This window comes from Hippichthys cyanospilos, chromosome 11 (assembly GCF_059441005.1).
Source record: "Hippichthys cyanospilos isolate Australia breed blue-spotted pipefish chromosome 11, RoL_Hcya_1.0, whole genome shotgun sequence".
In the NCBI taxonomy this organism is placed as follows: Eukaryota; Metazoa; Chordata; class Actinopteri; order Syngnathiformes; family Syngnathidae; genus Hippichthys; species Hippichthys cyanospilos.
The window spans coordinates 5,478,585-5,504,412 of NC_142379.1; the positions used below are offsets into that span (position 1 = coordinate 5,478,585).

The 25,828-nt window shown below is 38.8% G+C and overlaps 1 protein-coding gene across 1 annotated transcript in view; it reads right to left on the reverse strand.

Moving 5' to 3' along the window:
- Positions 1-25,828, reverse strand: part of ppm1lb (protein phosphatase, Mg2+/Mn2+ dependent, 1Lb) — a 38,501-nt gene that overhangs the window by 7,120 nt on the left and 5,553 nt on the right. Inside the window, exon 2 of the mRNA XM_088427008.1 lies at positions 5,805-6,015. Within this exon, the coding sequence (XP_088283134.1) occupies positions 5,805-6,015 (211 nt within the window). The remainder of the gene's footprint in view (positions 1-5,804; positions 6,016-25,828) is intronic.

The window sequence follows — 25,828 nt, forward strand, 5'->3', positions numbered from 1 at the left end:
TGTCACACTGTTTACTGTTGCGTGTGCTAGACACACATGCTAAAGGAAAACTAGTGAGAGCAAGACTGTCAACGCTACGCCGATGTCAGATTCTACTCCACAAACACCGTCTGCCTATTTATTCACCCACAATGTTCAGCGCCATCATTTAGCAGTCGGGAGATTATTTGTGAGCGTGGCGCTTAAAAATATTGAAGCAACAGTAAACATTACAATTAGGGCTATTACTATTGGAAAATTTTAGAATGAATTATTCTGGTGTTTATTGCATCAATTTAATATTTTATTTTGCATGAAAGAATTAAAATAAAAACTGCTTTCCCCGTTATGGTTTGTTTACCAATTTTTGTTGTTTATTGGGTATTGTTAAAACATCAAAAAACACCAAAACAACATCACGCTAGAGAGAGGGATGTTATACTTACTTTGAAACTGTTACTGTTCGGTCATTGTTTTACAAAATTAAGCAGATGTTTGCAAACGTCTTACTCTGTTTGATGAAGGACTACACGAATCTCTTGAGAGACTGCAATCATTTTAAAACTATTAAAGGTTGTTGACTAATTTGATAATCGAATCATTGTCGATCGATCGGTTAATTTTGACAGTTCTAATTACAAGTGTGTGACACTATAATAATTTTGAAAATGTGAGACGAACAAACAAACAAAAAAAAATCCTATAGTGTATCGTCTATTGACCAAGATCAGAGACCAAACACTAGCTCCCCCAATAATCACAAGTTTCCTTTCCAAAACCAAATTTGTGGTAATATACAATAATTTGCATGTCCAGATCCCGAGTATGTGACTGTAAAACAATATGTTAATGCTTATTCAAACTGAACCGTTTGATGCTGAAAAAAAATGAATAAATAATCCATCTATCCATTTTCTACAGCGGGTTATCCTTACGAGGGTCGCTGGCTTGCTGGTGCCTATCCCAGCTGTAATAATAATATAAACAATATTCAATATCTTGAATATTTTAACCTGAAGAAAAGGGCAGAAAACCATCGTGCTGATTTTTTTCTAAATTACATTAATCATTAATTCGATTTAGAGAAAAAAAAAAAATCTTGTTGCCAGCCATTGAAAACGTTTCGAACTCCAGCACACTTTGACAACGAGAGCGCCACTGCACCGCCTGGTGCCATGGATGTTTAATTACACTACATAGTGCAAAAACAAAGCCTGTTTCTCCATGTGACCTCTCTTGCTATCGCGTGGGGGCACGCAGCACTATTTGAGAAGGACTTTAATGCCAAAAAGGAAATGAGGGAAAGATTTACCGCAGCTGCTCTCTGCATTGCTGCTTTCACCTTTATCGTTTCATTACGGCGCTCACGCATCACCGGGCAACTTGCGTTGTGTGTCAAAACCTTTGTGATGTGACAGAGTTGATGCCACCCTGTCAAGGTTACTAGCAAGACCCGTATCAAGGCGACTGCTTCCGAGAGAGACCTTAAGCTCACGTCCATTCCATTAAAGTCGGATCAGTCTTATCTCATCTTGCCGTGTTTGCCGATAAAACAAGGAAAGGGGTGAAGAGCCGAGGGATTGGCCCTCTTGTAATCGCTCCCCTGCCGGCTTAATTCAGGCCCTGATTGCAATAAAGACGAGAGAGCTGTGAATCAGCCGCAATTGGAAGGATGAGCAACAATCACCTGATCAGCGGTTGCCCTCCCGCCCAGCAAGACCGCGAGCGATAAATTCCGAGCCTAAACAAGCAGTAGCTTTCTCAAAGTTAACTCACGGCCGGCGTGTCGTTGTCTGAGCAAAATAATAGCCGTGGACTGAAGCCCATTGTGCGGTGAGAAGGTCGCAAAGCATAAAAAGAAAAAGGCAGAGGGATCAGGAGATGGCTTTTCTCGCTCGAGCAGCATAGATCAGTAAGCGGGTGCCGGCGAGAAGCATAAAAGAGGATAAAGAGGTCGACGGCGGGCGAGTGCAACCAAAGGTATTTTGTGAGGAGCTGTCGCCTATAGAGAGTTTAATTCTCTTCTTTTACAACCAGCGTGTCATCTGGGCTTTCGCTACGCCGAGGGCAACGCTGGATCCAACAAGCTGGAGGATAAACTGCCGACACGGGAGTCACATGTTGAAAATCAAGTTATTATTCATGCTACGTATTGTTCGGACCTATAATCCAATTTTGATCCCGTCCACTTCGCCCTTGTTTAAGTGAATTACTCCGCTCCGTGTCATCGTATATTTGGTCTTGTCTTGCTGAGAGTGAAGATTTTAAGTCCCGGGAAAATGAAAAATGTCTTGTAAAGTTGACAACATGGTCGGGCTGTCATTAGGAAATATTTACTAGATTACTGATTCGATTCATTGGTTAATTGGGTCAAATTTGGTTTTAAATGTCTTGTTTCGATAAAACAACAACAACAAAATCTGTGCACTATTATTAGGGTCTAGAGCAGGGGTGTCAAATTCATTTTTATTGTAGGCCACGTTGTAGTTATAGTTTCTGTCAAAGGACCGGAATAAATTTCAAGTGTGTTTGTCACACACCTAGTTTTGAAATCAGAGGCTGGTAAAAACAGTTCAAAAGACATATTGGGAAGAAAATCATTTTTGTTATTTAAAAAAAAAATAAATAAATTGCAAGTTTGGTATTTTAGCCAGAAATGAAGTTAAATCAGCATATTGGGGGCCACATAAAATGATGCGGCGGGTCAGATCTGGCCCCGGGGCCTTGAGTTTGACACCAGTGACTTCTGTAAAAATCAGAGAATAATTACTGTTGAAAGACTGAAATCTCCATTTTTAAAATAGTTGTTGATTCATTCGATAAACGATAAGTTGCCTTGTCGATTATTCTGACATTCTACATCTGGATTGTAAAAGTTTTCAATTTTTCATTAGAGTTAGCTTTCATTTTGTTTTACTATTGCAGAAAAATATTTTTATTTAATTTTTTAATTCATGATCTGGTAGCTACTTTGCAGAAAATCAGCAAATCTGTTGATCCTTGTTTTCCAAAGTAAATTATTACTTTTTGAATAAATTATTCGACACACTGAGTATTTTCACACATTTTTTAAAAAATTCAGAGAATACTTCCCATTGAGAGAGTAAAAGTCTGGGTTTAGACATTTTCAGGTCACAGAGCGATTAAACAATTGCCAAAAATACTTATTGCGTAATTTGGTCTGTGAATAGTAGAGTCGCTCACTTCATTCAAGAATAGATTCTTTCGTGGGCACCATAAGCTCAGGTAACAATTTCGCACATCTTGGCTTTTTCTTAGCCAGCTTTATGACAAGGATTATGCTTTATGGCCTGAAACGACTTTCTCCTCACAGCTGTGCATTTTCACGAGCTCGTAGCGTGAACGTCTTGACCTGGTTTGAATTTGATGTTTCCAAACATTTGACTGGTACTTTACATGCTGTATTGGTGGAATCTACGATAACAAAAAAGGTCACAAAGTATTGTAAAATAAAACCCACAATTCCCACTTGGCAGGTTATGTCACCGCCGTAGAAAAGGAACTCCGTTGTAAAATAAGGACATCCCATACAGTAAAATCTCTAAAGTCAAATGACTTTAAGTTCACCTAATTGGAACACATACATATTTTTTTCTCCTGCAATGTGCCTTAAAAAATCAAAATACATTTTTTTTTCACATGACACCACTGCAGAAGAGTAACAAGGTAAAACAACCACAAACTGAATTCTGTATGTATTTGTAAAATAACCAAATTGTTAGAAATAGGAACAATTGTTTTGTCACAGCGCTTGCAATGGCTCTAATTAGACGTTTCTTTGGAAAACCAAGGCTTGTTTTGGAGAATTGTGAATTTAAAAGGCAGCAAAAACATCTCGATGTGATGATGAATACAAGACAGGATTTTACAAGTCTACGGACAATGGCGAGGCAGCACAAGGACAAATAAAAGCTAAGCGATCAATACTGAAAATTACTGCACAGCACACTGACTAGGTACGCATTATACATCCATGACATGCCATTGTGTTCTGTTAGCATTCAAGCAAGTAAAAATAATCTTCACAATAATGAGCTTTATTGCCCAAGTCTTAATAATATTTCCCAATATTTGTGTTCAACATCTTAGCTGCTAGTCTTGGTATGTTTGTGGGGAGCTTTGATTTTTCAAGACTTTGGATAAAAGGAAGAATCTTTCAAGATTTTTTAGGCCGACTGAAGCGTCTTCAGAGGCTTTTTGCATCAACCGTAAGAGTATTTATACAGCTACGTTATATAAAGTGTAAACAGTGTGAAACATAACCCGCATGACCTTGTCCTTTCCACTTGGCAAAGGTAATAAAAGACATAGCACTTAATGTGTGAAGGCTGAAGGCAAGACATGTTATTCCTATTTTTTTTTATTCCTAACACCTCCTGACATGCATCTCCTTCCATTTAATTCATCCACTTCACAACATTCCAATGTCAACATATTCCACGAGGATTTTTCACGTTCCGATATTCATGGTTTTTCTAAAGTACGACATTTTTCAGCCCCAAAATCTAACCATTCAGTCCCAATTAGGCAAAACATATGCCAAAGGTTGATTACCATACATTTTAGTGGTGCATTTAACATTACACTTTTATCTTATTCCTATTTGAAATTCAAATCATTCATTTCATTCAACTCAGATTGGAAGAAATTTTTTAATGCATCAAAAAATTTGGTGGCCAAATGGATTGCTTGTTTCGAATAGCTAATGGTAGGGTCGAGGCAGACGCCGTCCGAATTACCCCCAAAACCAAGACGGCATAGTCCCGGTCTAAATTTTCGTCCCAGCTGCTGATTACAGCTAATTCCAAAGAAACAAAAAACAAAAACACCATGAATTTCTATGATATTTTCAACAAAACAGATTCGCATTGACCCATTTGGAACACAATTTGGTTCATTTAATTTGCAAGCCCACCAAAAGTCCCTATTTTCCAAATAAAGCTAAAAAAAAACTCTTATTCATTCTCAAAGACATATTCAACAACAACAAAAATAATATTTTTCCCATTACAAATTGTTCATGTTCAAGATCATTCAATTCACCTTGGAAATTATTTTCAATATGCCAACATTTCCACATCTTGCAAAAAAAAAAAAAAATCCACATTCTATCCAATGCCACATTCGGGAAAAAACCAAAAACATTCATTACATTGAATACCATTTAAATTATTTCAATCAATCTACACCTTTCGATATCAATCCATATTTTTCAAAATAATTCGATGTCATTCAAGAATCATTCCACCTTCCAATATTTTTTGTTCAGCGTTTTAGCCTTCACATGCAGTTTTCCCGGAATCTGCAAGTGTCTCATTGTAGATTTATTCCCTCATCCCGTTTTCTGCTTCCCTACATACAGTAGACGTCGTAAGTGGTATTACTTTCTGCTGTCTGAACGTCTCCTCAACTTTGCTCTCATACCTCTTCTTGACGCGCCGCTTTCAGCAACCCCAAAAGATCCACACGTCTCTTCTTCTGACCCTTGTCTTACCTCTTTGCAACCGCCACCCGCCCACTCCTCTTCCCCTGCCTTCCTCCAGAGATAATTACTACAAGCCTTGTGAAGATTGGCTTGTATTTAAACAGCTGAATAAGCAAGGCCCAGGGGCTGCTGACAGTCACTGTTCAACAATAGAAGTTTGAAAGAGGCAAAGTGTGAACTCCAAAGTAAGCTTGGAGACGTCATCAGCATGGAGCAGCCCAGTGATATGGTTAATTGTGACTTGTTTTATAGCTACATGATGGAACTTATTTAACACCGTTCATATAGTACGTATTTACAGTAAACAGGCAAAACGCACCTGCTTCGTTGTATGTGGCGGAGAGCTTTTCCAGTATTTCCCGGTCTAATGTTAGGATCTGCTGCTCCAGGATGGACGCGTAGGACAGGCTGTCCTTTTTCTCATCCTTCTCTTTATCCTTTTCCTTATCCCGCTCCCGTTCACGTTCGTAGGTCATAAGCTGCTGGCGGAGCGCCTCTGGCAGGTGAGCCTTTGCGTAGTCAGCAGCAGCCTGATAACAGACAGCAAAGAGAGGGTAAAAAATTAGGTACACGCAAATAAATGGTAAGGCTTTTACAGGACTGGATTTGGTCTCTGTCAATGCAGCAAAATATAATCTACATGTTACATTAAGACAGTGTTTCTCAACTATATTTTGCCAGGTCCCCCCTAGAAAGACAAAACTTTTTGCACCCCCCCGCACTGACTATAAATAAGATTATTATTGATGAAAATTGTTTAAGTATACCTACATATGTAACCTTTTTAACATTAACAATAGAAAAAGGCAATATAAATCAACTTTCAAAAACTGTTAATTATTTTTATTGCGTTTATAAGTTACAGCTTAGTCTAAAACGGAAAAAAAGAAGCAGGAGCACCAAAGTGCCTGAAACTATAAGAAAATGATGAAAATTATTACTTTATTGCAATTACGTTCCACATGACAAAAACAAAGCCTTTTTCCTGGGATCATCCACGTCCCCCGGCATCACCTCGCGCCCCCCCATTTTTTTTAATACCTAGAGCTAAATATTTTTCAAAAATGCAAACACATACTTTTATTCAATATTAAAAATGTTTCATCGAAAACGATATTGCGGCAAAGCTAATATAACTTGTAGAGGTGCAGCGATTAATCGACATCTCATCGATTACCAAAGTATTCAATATTTTTGATAATCGAATAATTGTTTAGATACCTAGAAATGTCCAAATGCCCAGATTTTCTTGACAGTAAATGTTTTTCGTAATATTCTATGAAAATAGAGTGATAAGCATTGTGCTGAATGAGAAGAAAAAATTTGCTTTCGCTTTGGGAAACAACAATCGGAAAACAACATTGACATTTTTTCTTACATGTTATGGACCAAACTAGCAACCGATGCTTTCAAAAATATATTTGTATATTTTCTGCACTGTTGATTTTAATTTAGTAAATGCAACTAAAAATATCTGCTTGGACGAAATAATCAACAAGGTAGATCAATTATTAAAATAATAGATAGTTGCAGCCCTTATTTAAATAATCGTTAGTTGCAGGCTGAACAACTCGTTTTTCACAGAGTAGGCCAAAAACGCTGTTTGTGTTTGAACATTCCCTATTTAAAGCTTTAGGCTAAGACATAGGCTACGTGGTATTCACATGCCTATCTAAAGCATCCTGCATCGTGTGTGAGCATGAAGCTAATGACTTCTGCAAGATGTAGCGATGTGTTAGCTTAAGTGTACAAACAGGTTTTAATTGTTTTAGGTTATTTAAAAGGGAAAAAAAGAGAAATACAATTTTTAAAAAGGTAATCAAATGGCATCAGTAAATAGAGACATTTAAATGCCTCTGACTATGCTAACAGAGCTCTCTCAATACACCCTCAAGTGAAAGCAGATAAGCACTGACACACATTTCTTCTGTTTGAGTAAATTTTGCTGCCTCAGTGCAGAATCGGGAAAACGAGCCTGCCCAAACAAGGTCACAAAGTCCAGGTAGCTCTGAGCACACATATCAGATATATCACTGCAGACATGCGTCACGCAGATTTCTTTCTTTTTTTTTTTTTTTTTGTAAAATGTGATTGGAGTCTGTAAAAATGCCCTCTCAATCTCAAATGATTTGAGGTCACATTGCGGAGATGCGTTCAACCAAATCTGTCACATGATCAAAAGGTTGAAACTGGTTCTTTCACAAATTCAAGACAATCATTTTTTTCATTCTTATGTCTACTGGAATATCTCATTACGCATTGGAAAATTGCTTTGAACAATTCTTGTTTTTACCGGTGGCATCTCAGGTCAGAGTTACCGCAGATTGTCTTCACTTCGTTTGCACACTCCCATCCAAACACTGCCAATGTTTGCCTCTCCCCTTTTGAATGCGTCTCCATTTGAATTCTCAGCGTCCCTTTCTGTCTGCTTCCGTGGTAACGTTCCATCCTGAAAAATGTATTATTCTCCCTACACAAACTGTAGAAGTGCTTTCATCCTGCGGTTACCATGGAACTGAGTTTAGAGGTCATAAATAGAACAGGAAGTCCATTGTTCCAATGTGTCATACAGTGCCAATTACTGAGCAGTTTAATTGACGGACCTGTCAACACGAATAAAACGCTGGTCACAAAGTTCCTCAAGCCAGCTCTTCATTTTACGTCATAGTGAACACCCAGATAGTCAAAGTGAGCTCGGGCGTGTGTCCAGTGGCGAGATTCTTCACTGAATTAAAATTGGAGCCAAAAAAAAGACGGGTGCAGAGGTGATCGCATAATAAAAGGAGGATAACTCAATATTTGTGCAGATGGCTGAGATTAAGTATTGGTGCTGAGATATTTCTTGCACACCGCTACAGTCTGAGAGCAGGAGCAGTCAGACAAAGAAAGCAATTATAGTCGTAAATACTGATGCGGAAATGCTAGGCGGCTTTTGTTTGGAAATTGCAGTGCTGGGTTGTGACTCTTTATTACATGGTGGTATAAAGTATGTTTGTGCGTTTTGTTTTTTCTTTGACTCAGTCCATGTGAGGAGGGGAAGACAAAGATGAAAATTGATGTATAGGTAATTCAGAGATGTTGTTTTAAATATACACGATTGATGATAATTCCCAAAAATTTGCATGAAGACTGACAGCTACAAAACGAGTTAAGCCTGTATCCTACCGAGGAGCAAACAAAGGTTACGAATGACCGTTCATGTTTCAGGTTCAGGTTTCGTTCAGTGTTCTTAAGACACTCTTAAGACATTCTGAAGCAGTCTTAATTGTTCTGAAACAGTCTCCGGACCGATGCCGCGAAGATACGTCACAAGACCACTTCGCCGCCTGGCATATACACACAGAAAAATTCCACATACATTACTCCATACAGAATAAACAGTGGAGACGAAACACCACTTTTGCGTCTTCTTTTAGAGCGCCGTTATGGAAACATGACCTTGCTGTTTGTTTTTTTGTCCTTCAGATACGTTCAAGGTTGCAAATTTTGAATGTTCAACAGATTCAAAATATGCTTGTGACAACAAAACATTACTTTTGATTTTTTTTTTTTTTTTTTTTTTTATGACTCCTACATGACAGGCAGGTTGTGGACATGGGCTTTGTGCTTCACCTTGAGAGCACCTCATCATAGCGGCGAGGAAAAGCCGCAGGACACTCCAGCGGGATATATTCTTGCCATCAGAGATTTTAAGAGGATATACAGATATAGAATAATGGCATTGAGGCTGGTATCAGTCCATACCAAGTGACAATGTTATATTGCCTCTATGACCTCAGAGGTTCCACTGTTTCAGTTAACAATGAGTGCACAAATCTTGATGGCGGTCCATGTTCCACCCAGGGCCATTGTATTGTAGTTCAAACTGAGCTCAGCATTTGTGGTTTCTGTGGTATGAATCATTATGCTGTTGCTCTTTAAACCAAACCCAGTTTGCTAATTAATTAGCCTCTAATCTGCCAGTAAGTCCCTCAATTGTTTTGTTCTATAGGCAATTACAGTGACAGACTTGCGAATGATAAAACCACAGAGTATGAATCTTACACACAGATTCTTACAGAGTAATTGACCTTTGATTTTCTCTGCACATAATCATACTGAGAGTAAAAGTCCCAAAAATAGATTGGATCACACAGTAAATTCTTTTTCAGATAAACCACAGGCAAAGACACAACACCCACACACAAACACTCTGAAGCCAGCCACCTACAACATCTCCCCCACAGCATCATCCTGTCACGACACTAGCTAGAGACTGCCAGCCAAAGAAAAACACTCGTGCCCCTTAAATATTTTCCTCTAAAAGCTGGCAGACATGAGAAAAGTCATACAAGCATTCCTTTAGAACCACCCTAGGGGAATTTTGCAAAAAAAAGGACAAGAATCCTTTTCTTGTCCTGCGAGTGCTTCGACATAAAAGTGAAGAAAAGGAAAGGAAACAGAGGAGGACACATCAACTGGGAATGTGAGGACCACTCATTAGTATCACTCAAGTGCATCGTTACCAGAGAGAAGAAAAAGAGACGGTCCCCTCCTGATGGTTTGAAATGAACCATCAAAGCAATGACACACAGAGAAATAATAAAGTGCAGTGGAAGGCTAGAGAATGAGAAAATGGAGACTTAGGCTGGATTTACACTGCAGGTGTGCCAGATTCAGAGCCATCATCTACTCTGCCTCAATTTGGGTCGGGAAAAACCCTGTGGATGGGTGACAGCTAAAAAAGCCATCTCAGAAACACTCAAAACGCCGTCTGTGTATAACAATGTCCTGACAACTCTATCCAAGAAAGATAACCACGGTAAGAGTGGTCCTTGATGATCTGTTTAGCCAAAGGCCAAAATTTCAGAATGGTTTTAATTCTGACTCATTTTCATTCTGGAAATCCCTTCATATACTGCAGTTTAGTACTAAAGTCAGCAATACTTAGATCTACACCCGTAATGATTAATCGACAACCAATCGATAATGATGAATGAATTTTTAAATGGATTCAATCAATTCAAACACTAAATTTAAAATTCTCCAAATCCTTTCCGCCTCTCAACAGTAAATATCTGGTTTCTGTGGTCATCCACGTAATAGGAATGATATTCTTGAATTAAAATCTGAACAAATCGGAAACCATTTATTTGGAGGTGGACTGTTTGTTCGTTTTTTAAGAGTCCAGACATTCAATCCCAGATATGTTTATTTCTTCTCCTCTTGCTAAAGGATATTCTGAAGGAGTGTCTGACGAGACCAGACAAGTTAATGAATTCATATAAATTAGTCTAGGAAGGGTCTAAGAATACTGCATGCATGTAAAAATCTGAGAACTATCACATAAAAATGATCCTCTTGGTGTGGGGATGGCCGAAATAGTGGACAGCGAGTGACAAGGAGAGCCCATGGCTACCCCTTGCCACCATGTAGATCTACTCCTGGTCTTGAGAGGACGTAGGCCGATTATCATTGTGTTAAATTAAAAAAACAAACAAATAAACAAAAAACACATTTATAACATCTGCTTTTATTTTGGAAAACAATGACTGAGATTCATGCCAATTTTCTGACATGTTAAGGACCCAACCAACTGCCAAATTTAAAAACAAAACAAAACAAAACCATTTTGGCTTCTCAAAAGTCTTATTTACGGTAATAAAGGGATATAAAACATGTTTTCATTGATTAATCAATAAAATAATCCACGCAGTCGATTAGCCAAATAATTGCTAGTTATAGCTGACTAGCTGACTGTGGGCAAGATCCTAGCTACACGGTGGCAAACTTTGTGGAACATCATCAAGACATCACACCACAGCTTTGATGAGTCAAGCAGTACCCAGCAGATGTTGTGAAAAGTGTTTGTGTTGTTCTACAATGTTTACAAATCCTGCATATTGTATTGAGTTCTCCTGTTGTAAAGCGAACGTGGAAGACATGACAATTCATGTACGAACAAATTGTAGCAATCCTCTTGACCTGGGTCAGGTTTCAAAAGCATCCAACATCAGCCAACAAAGATGCTTGTCTGTCACAAGAATGAAAAGCAATTTGGCCTGGAAAAACAAAAAATAAAACCCTGTCTTACTCTCTCGGAAATGTTTGTTTGGCCTTGCAAACACAATCTTCGCCCGGCATCCCTAAAACTATTTTGCACACTCAAACATTGAATCTCACACAAACCACAATAAACATGAGCACAGATGGACTTAAGGATGGAGGACTTAGAGGGGTATGCAGCCACAGTTGTTGGTACTGGGAGGTTCAAATAAGATGACAACTGAACACACAAGCAGATATATACATACATGCTTCTACAATTTAAACAATGCAATCTGGAAGGTATCCTTATTGTTGACTTTGCAATATTGCATTGCACATATGTGATTGCTTTTTATGGAAATGAGGGTCGTTAGTGCTGTCGGATGCAAACTGTTCTTAAATCTACTTGTTCTCGATATAATAGTCCAATATCATCTTCCTGATGGCAGAAATTCAAACTTTTACATATTATGTGGGCAGCAAAGGTTTACAGTCAGTCAAGCAGAGCTCTAGATGATCATTCAGCAATATTTACATATTTTTTAACAAGGTGCACACATGACGCATCATAAGTCACCTTGTTGATTTTGGAGATAATTTAAGACTCCCCTTATGATCGTGAAGATACGGTGGGTTTTATGTACATGTTTATTTTATACTGTGGTCAATAGTGCTGGTGTGCCGCATATTACAAAAAATATCTCGACCATTGCTAAGAAAAATGCAGAGCTTTTTTTTTTTTAAACTGAGTTACTCGAATTAATCAAGCACTCATTTCACTTGTACTAAGTCAAAAATAAAAGCAGTTACAGTATCTCTTAAGGGCTGCATGTAACAGCCGACGTTGTCCTGTGAAGCTGATGAAATCAAAGCGGCAGCACATGTCTCTCATGTGGCTTACAGTGTCAGAAGTAGAAGTCAAGCCTATAAAAGTGAATCTGGACTATAAAGTTGAATCGAAACCCATCATTAAAAGTCGCAATTCCTGCTGCTTTTACAGCCAGCTCTTGACTAATCAGCACCAGCTGACTATAAAAATCAGAACATGTGGTTATTATCTGCCGTGGTCATCCGCTGGTCAACCCTCTGGCCCAAATCTCATTCTAAGTTCACTAAACTGCATGTTGGCGGACAACCCGTGACAAGTTACGGGCTCACTCAGCAGCGGACCACAACCACGGACACACAGAAAAAGATCTTTCCTCATAAAATGAAGGGTACTATTCCAGAGGGGAAGCCGACAATTGAACAGCTCCTGCAGCCATCCGTCTCCACGCTGCAATACGCACACGTTAGAAGTAAGACCTCACCGGGTGTCCTTCCCATGACAGCTGGTCCATTACAGGAGGTGAAAACTCAAATTAAACCATAACCGTCCATGAGGGGAGGCCATGTGGTTGATGCATAGCTTACATTCGCTTCACCTTAAAGAAAGACGACCACATCACGTCTGCAGTGCAGCGCTGGACTGAGTTATGCCATGTTTCCAGTAAGGTAGCGGGTTATCTTGAGGCGTTGCTGTACTCGTATTATTGGAAAACAGTCCAATATAGTGCACAGATAAAAAAGGAGAATTAGTACAAGAACTCTATTCCATTTTACTTTATAAAAACATAACAGTAATTGTCAAGCGAGAAAAATGTTGACCCCGAATGGTAAGCACAGTGAACCTTGGAAACTAGACTCGGAAACCTGACTGAAATCTGAGGCAGAAATTAGACAAAAGAAAAAAGCTCTGACAGCTTGAGTGCTCAATGTTAGTCCCTGCTCAGTAATTACAAATAAACTGAATGTAGATCATCAATTATTCAAATTGATTCAATCAATTTGTATGAATAAAATTCATGATGAATTTCTCAAAAGACTTGATGAGACATGCTTCATTAAATCAGTACAGCCTCACGCCAATTAAAAAAAAAAAAAAAAAACGTTAGTGCATAATAACATATGGAATACAGAGATGGAAGGCAACATAATCTCAATACATGGTGCCAAACCTAAAATGATTTTGAGCCGTCTCATGCATCTCACAGACACAACCCAATTATTTCGCGTTGGCAACTTTTCTAAATGAACAGATGACCACTTATTTTCATTTTGTGATACTGCATGACTACTTTACAACCGACATGCTCTCTTCCAAAAAATACATGAAATTCAGCAGGCAAATGAAAAAAAAAAAGGCGGGGTTAAAAGAGGACCATTAATCATCGAGAATAAATGCTTTATGTCTCCATAGGCTTGTCCTTTGGCATCTATTAGAACTGCACTTGTTCTTCAGATCCCAACTCCCACCTCTTATCTATTTATATATTTGACATCACTTGTAAGTGTGTGTTCAGGACAAAGCAGCTGACATTTTTAGTTCTTTTCACTCTCAGTCCATCTTTAAAAAAAAAAAAAACACAGAAAAGCAACTTGTAGCCTGAGTGAAAAAACTGCTGTTATTATTGCTGGTTTTGCTATTATTATGTCTTCTTATTTTGCAACATTTGTTGAGTGTTTACGCACACATTTGACACTTGTGTTCAGGGACTTTGTGTTCTTTGAAAAACAAATGGCTTTTGCAAACTCGTCGTCAGGTGTCCTATGGCCAAGCAAAAGAACAATTTTGACAAACGTTTGTAATTTAAAAATAGAATGATGAGAATAATGAAAACTATTGGAATACAACGGAATTAAATACTTTTTTTTTTTACATTTTCACCAAATGTTCACAACTGTACAATTACAAAAAAACTGTACCTGCATAAAAGTTCAAAAACAAGTCTTTTTGATTCTTTGACCCACACACACATTGCTGATACACTCCAGGTCTGTAATCTCACTGTGCCCACATAACTAGGCACACATACGATGTTCTTATTTGTATTCCTGCAATCTGTAGCTTGCATTCACTCTCAGAAAACCGTGATATCAATTTCATGAATATTCACATGCTCATCAGAGTGTAAGAAACAATTGTGCCTAAATTAAAGCACTATTTACTATCAATGCCTTGCAGAGTATGCATGTATTCCTAAGGACTGTTTAGTTTTCCTCGAACGCACTGAGCACACTCAAGTGCTGCGCCCTGCCACAGCTCATCACACGCTAATGAACCTCGTCACTGTCTGTCAAATCTGACAAGCACTCAGACACACACTCACACACATGAATGCTCGAGAGACATGCATCTTTGTCGGGATTTGAAGGTCCTTATCAATCATTTTCTGGACGGATAATCTCTCTAAAGGATTTCCTGATAGATTAATGGCATTTGTCTGAAAGCCGTTTAATACTTGAACAGCTCCACTTAGGAAGCTTTTACACGCACATACGCTCTTATATCATTTAGTCGTGACTTCACACAAACTGCCACGGGCTGTTGGAACTCAAAAACTTTATTTGAGTGATTTACATGACTGATTTGCTGTCGCTGACAAAATGGAGGTGAGTCCACCCTCCACTGCACGATGACACTATGTCATTACACAAAATAGCAGATGGAACCTCAGTCTAGAGGCAACTAAACGATTATCGTTAAACAACTATTAATCGCTTAGAACCATTGCTTAACTTAAATTTGTTCAATTCATCTGAATTTAGCTTTTCAATTTGAATTATTCGCTGATTTGCAATCATCAATGTATGTAGACTAATTATATTTCATGTAAATAAAACAGGAACATTAGCAAACATCAGCTGAGAATTACCGGTATGTGATCGCTGAGTATTTGCTCACAGGATTTTATGATTAAGAGCAGGTTCTGTCAATTGTAGAAAGCTGTCCAGGTCATGAAGACGCAAAGCAGCCCCAGATCTTCAACTACTACTACTACTATTTGTCTTTTCGTATGATGTTCTTTTCCTGCGATGCTCTAATACAATTATGCCACATGAAAACAAACACACCAGTTTATCTCCTCAGGCCATAGAATATTCACGATAAGAAACCCGGCACCGGTCCGTTGTGAGGCAGATGTCACACGCTAACCACTACACCACTGTATGAGACGCAACCAAATTCTTGTGGCTTCCAAAAGAGAGTACATACAAAACTGAAGAGGCTGTTGCTATATTTCCAAAAGGCCTAATTATAAGTGGACTTCTGCTGTCAACATTATAGTGTAAGTAAGAGCCTGTCTGTGTGTTGCGTGGGCTTAGACGTTATCAAGGTGAGGCTGATGAGACGATTCAAGAGCTCTATCGCACAGTGTTCGTCATCGCCGCGCTCTCCAACATCTTCAGCAGGATAAATCTGGCTCATTGCCTCCACGCTGCAGCTCTGGCTCCCACGTACGCACACTTGTGCTCCTGGCTCACACTCGTAACGCTCCTCTGATGTGAAATATCAATTTGCATTTGTCGCCGCGCCGCAGCGAGCATAATGCGCACCCATGCTGTGATAGCATATCACTCACTTGCATGGAAACCGCGAGCTTTGCTTAAAATACTGTACATATAGCAAGCGGTTCCATCAAAGCTCTTCTACCGCCTACGTTGGATAAATATGCCTTCTGTCTTCCTTTCAAACTTGACAAGGGGATGGACACCAGATAAAAAGTGAACGCGTTCCGATTATAACAGTAACAAATCTCTTATTGGAGTGTTTTATGACACAACAATGCCTTGCGTGGGTGTGGAAGGGAAAAAAGCAAGATGGAAAGGAAATTAAATGTACACAGATTTTTTTTGTTTTGTATTGTTCCCATTCAATGACCATTTCCCGTGAGATATTTATCCTCTAATACATCGGTCTCAAATGGGACTGAAGGGGGCACCTCAGAGGTTAAATCAAATTTTAACAGGATTTCTGCAGCTATCAGCTAATCTACTTTAGTACTTCTAAATGTTGTAACGTGAACAAAACATGTTCACCACTAGTTGGCCATCTAAACATGGTATTCTAATCAGTATTGTATTTATGGGAAAAAAATTGTAAACTAAAACATGGTGGTACAACATTTTTTTTCGTCCTGAGGTAAGGGAGGGGATTTATTTCAGGTAAGAGGTGCACCTAGAGGCCATTGCCTGTATTTTTTTTTAATCTGATATTTTTTTCTCATTTTACTTCAACTCCACCGAATGTTAACATTTTCCCCTTGGCTGCAACTACTAGCAAAAAATATCAGCGAAGGAGCGCCTGCACAAAAATTGGAAAATGCGCGTGTGTTGTAGTTTTCCTGGTAGAAAGCCTACATACTCTTATTGGTTGCTACACAACCATTTTTTGGAAATAAAATACATAAAAAACAAACGCGACCTTGTGAAAGCCTCTCGCCACAACAAGGCACACTGCCACACCGAGCTGCCAAGTGTCGCCTGGCTTATTCTGACTGGACAGCTTCCTGGACTCCTTTCCCTCCTTCCTGTGTCCATCCTGCCATGGCCACTCTCATCTCCATACAGCTGGATTCCTTGACACAACAACTCTTTCAGTAGAAGCACTGTGCACGAAAAACAATGTTTTTGTTGTTGTTGTTTTGGGTGATTAATAGTAGTCAAAGAGGTAAACAAGCGATATTTGAAGGTCATAAACATTTTCTGTGAAGGTGAAAATATTAGTGCAATTATCGGCCAGAAAAAAATCAAAAACAGAAATCTCCACTCCCTACTAAAATTTGTGCCATCCTCAAGACGGCATGTTGGTTGCGAGTCAGTGTAGCAAGTAAAAGTCACAGTCCCCTCAGGACGGAAGGCAGAAGACTCTTTAATATTTCAAGGCAATGATAAGGACGTCAGGCGGACTGTGCAGAGATAAGATGACTGCGGGCAGGGCTGCTTGAGGAGAAAAAAGGCTTGGAGGGAAATAGATTTAACAGGCTAGATATAGCGTAAATCTGGCTAAACTAAACAGCATGTTCTCACAAGAATTTAGGATATCAAACAAAAAGTAATTCAGTTTGATTCATCTGAACAACTTCGTATTAGGGATCTGTGGCAGACTAGTATAATGTCTGAAGCAGGAATTTACAGTACAGTGCGCATATCTTGCATGGCTACGGCTTTTTGCTCGGTGTTGTATCCGAAACAAGAAAAGAGGCAGTTATAAAGAACACATGCAAAAGAGATTGAAACTATTTGAAGAGAAGAGGGCGAAAACAGAAAGTTGCTGTTGGGAAAGGTCAACAGACAGAGCCGAAGAAAAAAGATTTAAAAGAGAGCAAAGAGGCGAAAAAGTAAGTCATGTTTTCTCAGGGGAAAAAGCGTAGGTGCCCTGGCTTTCAATCTGAAAGCCTTGCGAGAGGAAAAAGTAGGGAAAAGGCCTCCCGCTGGACCATCATAGACAATATTCACCGCTTTGAACCTTTGCTCTATTACTGCCAAATTTTCACATGCATTCTTAAGGCCCCTTCAAGCTACGTTTGACTCTGCTGCCTTTCACTAATCTAAATTGTTGTTCGGGTCAGGAGAATCTTTAGGGGCAAAGTTTCACCGCATGCTTGTCAAATAAATTACCTCCCCACCACACTGCTGTCTTCTATAAACAGTGGCTGTAAACGTTATTCTCCTCCGTGTTCTATTAGCTGCCTGGGAGCCTGAAGCTGAGCTCGCGTGAGATAATATTACAGTATAGCATAATAAAATTTGGATTACATTTGATCAACTGGTTCTATTTTTTATATCCTGATGGGGAAAAACAGTTAACTCGTGCGTTCAACGTGACTTTCTGCTGTGTAGGCAGAACAACCAAAGAAGATTTTTTTGTATCACTTCTCGAAACCTGCATGCACTCACAAAAAAAGAATTTGTTACTAAAGGTAGAGTGCAAGACTTTGTAGAAAATTGCTACAGTTTTGCAGTAAGTTGAATATAGCAACATTCTTTAAAAATTCAAGAGATGGCATTTGACTTCAATTTCCAAGATTAATTATGAAAGTAACAATTAATTATTCAACTGCATTATATTACATACATACCGTATACGCTTTTAGTCAAGCCAATGTTCTATCTAACGAATTTACAATTATTTGAACAGTGGTGATATCGAGTGCCTTATGTATGTGTTTATATTGCGTATTAATCAAAAGCTCTAATATGTACAATACAGGCAAAACGTTTGGGCATATATTCTCAATTGATTCACTAAAGGAAGCTGGTTCTATAAATTTTAAAGGTTGCCCATAAGGTGAAAGTTAACAGTTGTCCAAAAAGGTTGTCGGCTGTGTATTAACCTGACTTCTGCAGGACACAAATTGATAAAGCAAGATGTTTTACTAAATAACGCTGTTAAGGTAAAGTGAAAATGATTTCAGTTGAATATCTCTTGAAGCTCATCTAGAGAATGCAAAGAGAGTTCAAACCAGTAATTGGAGCAAAGGGTGGCTATTTTCAACAAACCAGAAAAAAAAACAACAGTATTTTCACCTTTTTTTTGGCTAAATACATCACTCCACATGTATTCATTAATGTAAACAGTCATGATGATAAATAAAATGCAACGAATGACAAGGTATGTCCAAACGTTTGGCCTGTACTGAATTGGATTGGACAGATGTGTCACGTAGGGAGCAGAATCTGGACCCATATGCAAAAGTCTTATAGTCAAAACCACCGAGTAAAAAAGAAGTGCACAGCTGGACATAGCAGCGCTTAAAGAAAAACCAGACCTGGAAGAAAACTATGAAGACAACTTTGTCATCTTGAGAGCTTGATGTTCTGACAACTGAGCGACTCAAACTTAAATATTTTACTGATATAATAACGAATCAAAAGGATCTGCCCAGTCACAACAAAACGTAAGCTATCGCCAAGAAGCGCCAGAGTCGTTTCCACTTATGCGGGAGACTTGACATCTTTTGACATAGGCCGAGCCTTTCTAAGAACCTTTTATGACACCTTGTTGGGCTTAGCATTGTTTATGTCATCACGTGCTAAGGTAAAAGACATCACAGACGGAAATAGGAAGAGACTTAATGGAGTCGTTAAGAAAGCTCGCTGCCAACTAGACTCCATCTAGGAGGTGGCATAGAGAAGGATGTTGGCTGACATCCATTTTGGACGACACCTTCCACCCCCTGCATTACACTGTCGCGTCCCTGAGCAGTAAATTAAGTGGCAGCCTTTAACACCCTTGGTGAAAAACAAAGCGCGACCACAGGTCATTCCTGCCCGCAGTGATAAGACTCTTTAACTGCACTGAAATAAATACATAGCGCACGTTAAAAAAAATCATTAAATTCAATTGTAAATTAAATCAAATGACTTTGTATAACTGTTTGTTGCCGTAGCCGGTGATCCATCCAACGCAAACTCACCCCCATCCCCTATGGGATCAATAAAGTCCTCTCCTCTCTTTTTTTTTCTGCCCAGCAGCTGTACGCAGAGGTCCCAGTCTCGCTACCGGATAAGCTCATTAAATAAACTCAGGAAAGGGCAGCGTATGTCTCTGGTTTGCAAACACGTACAGGTTCTGGATGTGTAAACAGACACGCACCGCGGAGAGGAGAAGCCGCACTAAAAATAGTGTTAAGTCCAACAGGGAAGGAAAAGAAAAATGGTTTGGGAAAATAAGAAAATAAACAAGATGAGCAGGAAAGTGGAAAACTCAACTGGAGCCATGCAGTTAATGTATAGTCCCCACCTCCCTAGCGGGATTAGCGTAAATCTAATATGTCCCGCTGTCACTTCAACTCCTTTTAGCCTCGGCTTAGGGACGCTCTCAGGAAGGGAGCGAGGCTCCTTGGAGCCCTGAGCTGTTAGCATTAGCGCAAAAGCTTCCTCTGCACCACACTAATCAATTTACGACTGTGCTTATCTGCCTACCATCCACTGCCAGCCATAAAAGCGGCCATTTATTAAAATAGGCCATTACAATTCACACATATGGGCCTGGTATTTACAGTACCAGAGGTTAAATGAAAAATTAAAGCGAATGTACTAAATACAGTGGAGAAAAAAACTGTACAGTTTTATCACGAATGTCAATAATTTATCAATAGACAGCATGGTGAATTAGTGGTTAGCGCATTTGCATCACAACTGAAAAATCAAATTTGAAACTGGGCTTGTATGGAGTTTGCACAAGTCCGTGCATGTGTGTGGTTTCTCAAGTTCTCCGGAGTGAATGTGAAAGTGAATTATGGCTGGGGAAAAAACGTTCACCAAGTCAAGTTAGTCAACCTTAAAAATAGGTTGACTGAAAACCTCAGCCTCCAAGCTCTGCAAATGCAAAATGGATAGCTTATTTTCAAAATCATATCTCTTTTGAAAGTGTTTGGGAATCAAACAGGAAAAAAAATGAGGTCTCTACACAAATTCATCTATGATGAAAAATAACCTCTATGACACCATTTCAAAGAAAAGTCTGCTGGACACAAAAATTCTGGGATCAAAACATTTGGCTAATGTTCAATAACTCTGCCTGGTCACAAGAGAAGTTGAAGGGCGTTGTGATGTCACTGGGGTCAGAATGTGTCAGTGTCCCATTTTTGCTTTTCTAAATGAGGCCTTTTGCAGGCCTCAGACAATAAGCTGACAACAAGTGCTGCTCTGTCTCAGACTGGGACACTCTCACTTCGCTTGCTTCAGCACTTCAAAAAAAAAAAAAAAAGTCAAGTTTTCCCAGATTGAACTAAACATTCAATCCCATAGGAAGATTATGTTTATTTATTGCAATAACGTCCATGTAAGTCATCAGTCTGGTTACTAATGAGTCTCAATCTGCCTTTTTTAATCACTCAACCTCATTTGTTTACGGCTTAAAGGCTCACAACTGTTTTTTTTTTTTTTCATGTAAACAGCAGATTGCTTGGGTGGAACTCCCTGAAGACTCAGCATTCGATTGGGGTGTATTTTTGTCTCCAGCCTTTAGTGGAAATCATGACAGTCTGCCTAGTAAGAAAATTATTGGGGCTGTTTATTGATGTAACACACTACAACACTTATTCAGCAACGCGCCTAAGAGGGTAAGGGAACAGAGCTGTATGCTTTTCTGGCTGTGAAGATTTTCTATTCAACTTAACTCTGCCATTTAGGCAACTCAAAGGTTTGGAAACGCCCTTTAAATCAGCATTTTTCATTATTTAGCTAATGCAGTGCAAGCCTTTTTTTTAGACTCTTTCATCCTAACTTTTGAAGAAAGAAAAATGGAAAAATAAGTACCAAGGGATTGAATGTCTGGATATTCAAGAAATGAATAAATAAAAAAATACATAAAATGGATGAGTTACAAATTTTGTGAAATTTTATCATTTACAAATTTTCTGAATACTTAAGTTAAAAAAATATTGACGAAGTTGTCTGATAAACGAAAAAATGTTAACCAAACCAGTTTTATAATTTTGATTCTTCAAAGTTGGCACCTTTTGCCTAGATAACAACTTTGCACTGCTTTCTTTTATCTCAATCCACTTCATGATATGTTGCTGTATGACCTGGAATGACTTTCACTTCAGCGCTGCACATGATCAAAGACTAATGGCTTGAATTACTTGAAAGGAGTTTCCGAACATTTGGCTGGTACTTTATGCACTTTGGGTGGAGCAACCCACAAAAATAGGTGCTCCCTGTCAAATCTACCTTCAGGCGTATTCTATTGTTTCTTAAACACTTATAGGGATGCATTATTGCATTTAAGCATTGGATGCAATTAAAATTTAGACCGCAGGTTGTAACATTGTTGTCAAAGGGATCCACAGAAAGAAAACATCAAAGAAATATCTCTTATACTTAAATGTTTTTTGTCTTAAAGTGATCCATTTTCATAATGTCTTATGATTTTATTTTGTTGAGGTTTATATGGATGCGCAGATCCATTAGTGATGAAATTTTCCAGCAGACGCACCGAGAGTAAAACAGATGATGTTCCACGATTTACCTTCTGGAGTTGCTAAATTAAATATGCCTCGAGATACCACACCGTATGTATTTCCAAAGTTTAATAAATCAGGACTCAGATGGCACAACGTTCTGTTTAAAGATGAATTTTTTTCTTCTGAAAAGGTTTTCTGTTGGTTTGGGGTTACTTGACTGAAATAATAGGAGTGATTTCTTCATAATTAAACAAGTTTCCTCAAAGAAGAAGCAAATATACATTGAAATCAAGGAGGATAAGCAATTGCTACAGGTTATTCACAAAGTGTCAGTCAACTATTATAAAAGCATGGATAGAAATAGAGTAGAAACAAGTGCTTCCATGCATGTGTAATTTCTTCTCTTCTACAAATGCTAATCACTGAATAACGCCTTTCAGATCATCTAATTCCTGCGAGCAGCATATATCCCAGACTTTGTGGCATCGGGGTCGGCTAGCTTCTGGTGATATTTAAAGATTTGCTCTTCAAACTCTACAGTTCCTTAGTGAATAGAAACCACATGAAAATATCAAACGTGTATCAGCTGCATTCCTTCCATTCAGAATGGTGGATGCATGTGAGGCACATGTGAGCGCCAGACTGTCTGAACAGTTGGGAGTCTTGAACTTCAAAGGCACACTAAACTGAAAGACGCAATTGGGATCACATTGAGAAGCGCATGTGTTTATGTGTGAGTGGTACAATGTTATAACAATAAGACGCACCTGCTCAACCCAAAGTCCCACCTGCCCGCAAAACAACAGGAAGAGCCACATTTCTGTGAATTGGGCAAACCTCATATTCTCTCAACGTACACAATCGCACCAATGTGGTTAACGTTGAACAGCTGCCACTTGCTAGCTCTTCACAGTCAACATTCTTCTCCCGCCGCCCGCCTGCGCCAAGACAGCGAGCGCACAACTGACTCATCTGTTTCCCTAAAGGCGCTCACAAAACAAGCGGCTAATTGTGGAAGCGCTCGCTCACATATAGAATTAGGCTACCACTGTGTATTGATTGCACGAGAAAGCAATCAATTGCCTAAGAAACTTGACGTGCCTTCTGTCGATATGCTCCTTTAAAACCGAGCGATTAGGCTAAAAAGTCCAGTCGATTACAAATCTGATTAAATTTGAGGCTGTTAATCTGTGACTGACTCAGTGCAAAGAATTGGTTTCCAAACTATGGCTTGGGAGGCATTTGAGGGCCACTTTCCATTTTTTAGCGGCCCACAGCAAATAATCAAATTAACTTTTTGTACACCCAGATCAAGAATTCTTTTGTGTTAAAAAAAAGGGATGTAAAAATGTTGAGTGTTTCCCCCCCCCAAAAAAAAAAAAAACAACGACTATAAATACGAAATAAAATGGTTTGTACCGCCTCAAAAAAATATAGATTTACATATAAATTTGGATTCTAACTTATTGTGATTCGGAATTGAATTAAAATGTTCCAGAATTAATATTATGGTCCACATAATGTTTTTTTTGTGGCAAAAAGCATGTTCCTTAGAATCAAAAACTTAGTAAATGTAAAAAAAGAGACATTCTGTCTCCTTTTGTTAGTCTGTCTTGCAAAGCAGACTGCCGTAGTTTTATGATTCTTTGCACATTTATAAATTGAAATTTTTAATATTATCAAACCATGAGACAGTCAAAGATTCCTATATCCTACATTTTTGTGTATGTAGCCCCCAGATGAAAAATTTGGACTCCCCTATCTTAGACCATATGTGAGGCAGTATATGTATTATGAGTTATAATGTCACATCATGACTTATAATGTCTTGAAATTGTTTTTTTAAGCACCCATTTAGCAAATAACTGGCATACATGGCAACCCGATGCAGAATGTTAAACTGTCAACCAAGCAACTATGGCAAGCAGCCAAGACAGCGCAAACTGAAGACTTGAGGAGGTCCTGGCAGGATGGTTCCATTCCTAGAGCCAACATTCAATACAAGGAATGGGCATAATAATAGGTGTGTTCTTGGTTGTTGATTAATTGTGTTTCCATGACATTTAGGCAAACTTGAGTGCACTACTTCTTGGCAAATGTCAACATGGACGCAGTTCAGTCTAAAGAACAAAATGTCAGCCATGGGAATTTTGGTGCATGCACGCTAAGGGTTGAGCGACAAAATAGTTTTTTGAAGTCATTGACCTTAAGGCGTCATAACGTCAATGTTTTTTCAGCAGAGTACCGCTTTTTGTAGGTTTTTTTTTCACGTAATGACAGATTTTGACAATGATATAGAAAATAGAAAAAAGTCATTATTACACTGAATGAACATTTTCAAATAATTTAGAGCACTGCGAATGAAGTGGGAGTCGAAAAAAAGTCAAAGATTTTGTTGATAGTATTATGATTTATGCAGCTTCACTAGTCCAAGGCGATAGTGCTCGAAGCCGGACTCAACACGTATTTTTTTTTTTTTTGTCTTGGACTTGACTCAGACTCCTTCGTGTTTGAATTGGACCTGTGAAATATTTGTATGGACTAGACCAAGTCTAACTGGTTTTACTATTGAAAATGAACGTCCCCCTTTAAAATAAATTTTAAATAATGCTGTAGTAGTAGTATTATAAAAATGTAATATACAACAGGCATTTCATTGGTTAACCTGATCGTATGAGCCAACACATGCAGGTTTTTTTTTCAGTCAAATCAACCAAGAACCGAGTTATAAAAGTTATTGTATAAGAAAAGTTAGCTGAACACCAATATGTTTCTTTTTATGAAAAATGCTGACAGCGAAAAAAAGGATATTAGGAATGTTTACACCAAAGCTAAGTTGCTCTACAGGCATCAAGCCATTCAAGCATTTATTTGCCATTTTATTCCGTCGTTAGTGTGGTTCCACACCAGGGACAAATTAACGGAAGGCCGCAAGAGTTATTTTATTTATTTATTTTTTTTCAGAGCCATCCAACCTTCTGGTGTCTTGTGTTCTAGTATTTTCCAGCGGTGCATGACCTCCCGCGCACGCTCCACTTTCCACTTCGTTTAACATCACGGAAGAGATGAACCCTTGTCAAGTGTCAACTTTTGCCGCAAGAGACGTGAAGTCAGTACAGGAGGATGACAGCGGAAACAAGACAATGTGCTGGGACAAACTCTTGTATATATCATAGATTAACAACAATTTTTAGTAGTCTACAAAATGAATTTGTCGGCCATTTATAGTTTGCAAATACCGCCAGTGAGCAAGCGTAAATCACTTGGACTGTGTTTCACATATGTTCATTCAAGAAAACCATTAACTTTTCGAATATTGTGTTTGCAACAGGAAGCATGCATGCCCGCATTTAAGCTCTCAAACACACATTGCTGCTGTCTTAGGTCTTCACAAACAGCCCCCTTTGCTTGCTCTGTCTAATCCTGTAATACCAACAGTGCATTTAGCCCCATACCGGCTTCCTTTCATCCACGCCAAGTGAGGTCCGGTGCAGGTTGAACGCAAACAACTTGGTATTTTAACTACATAACCCCAAAGCGCTCTAAGCCTCGGGTGCTAAACAAAGCAGCACCAAAAAAA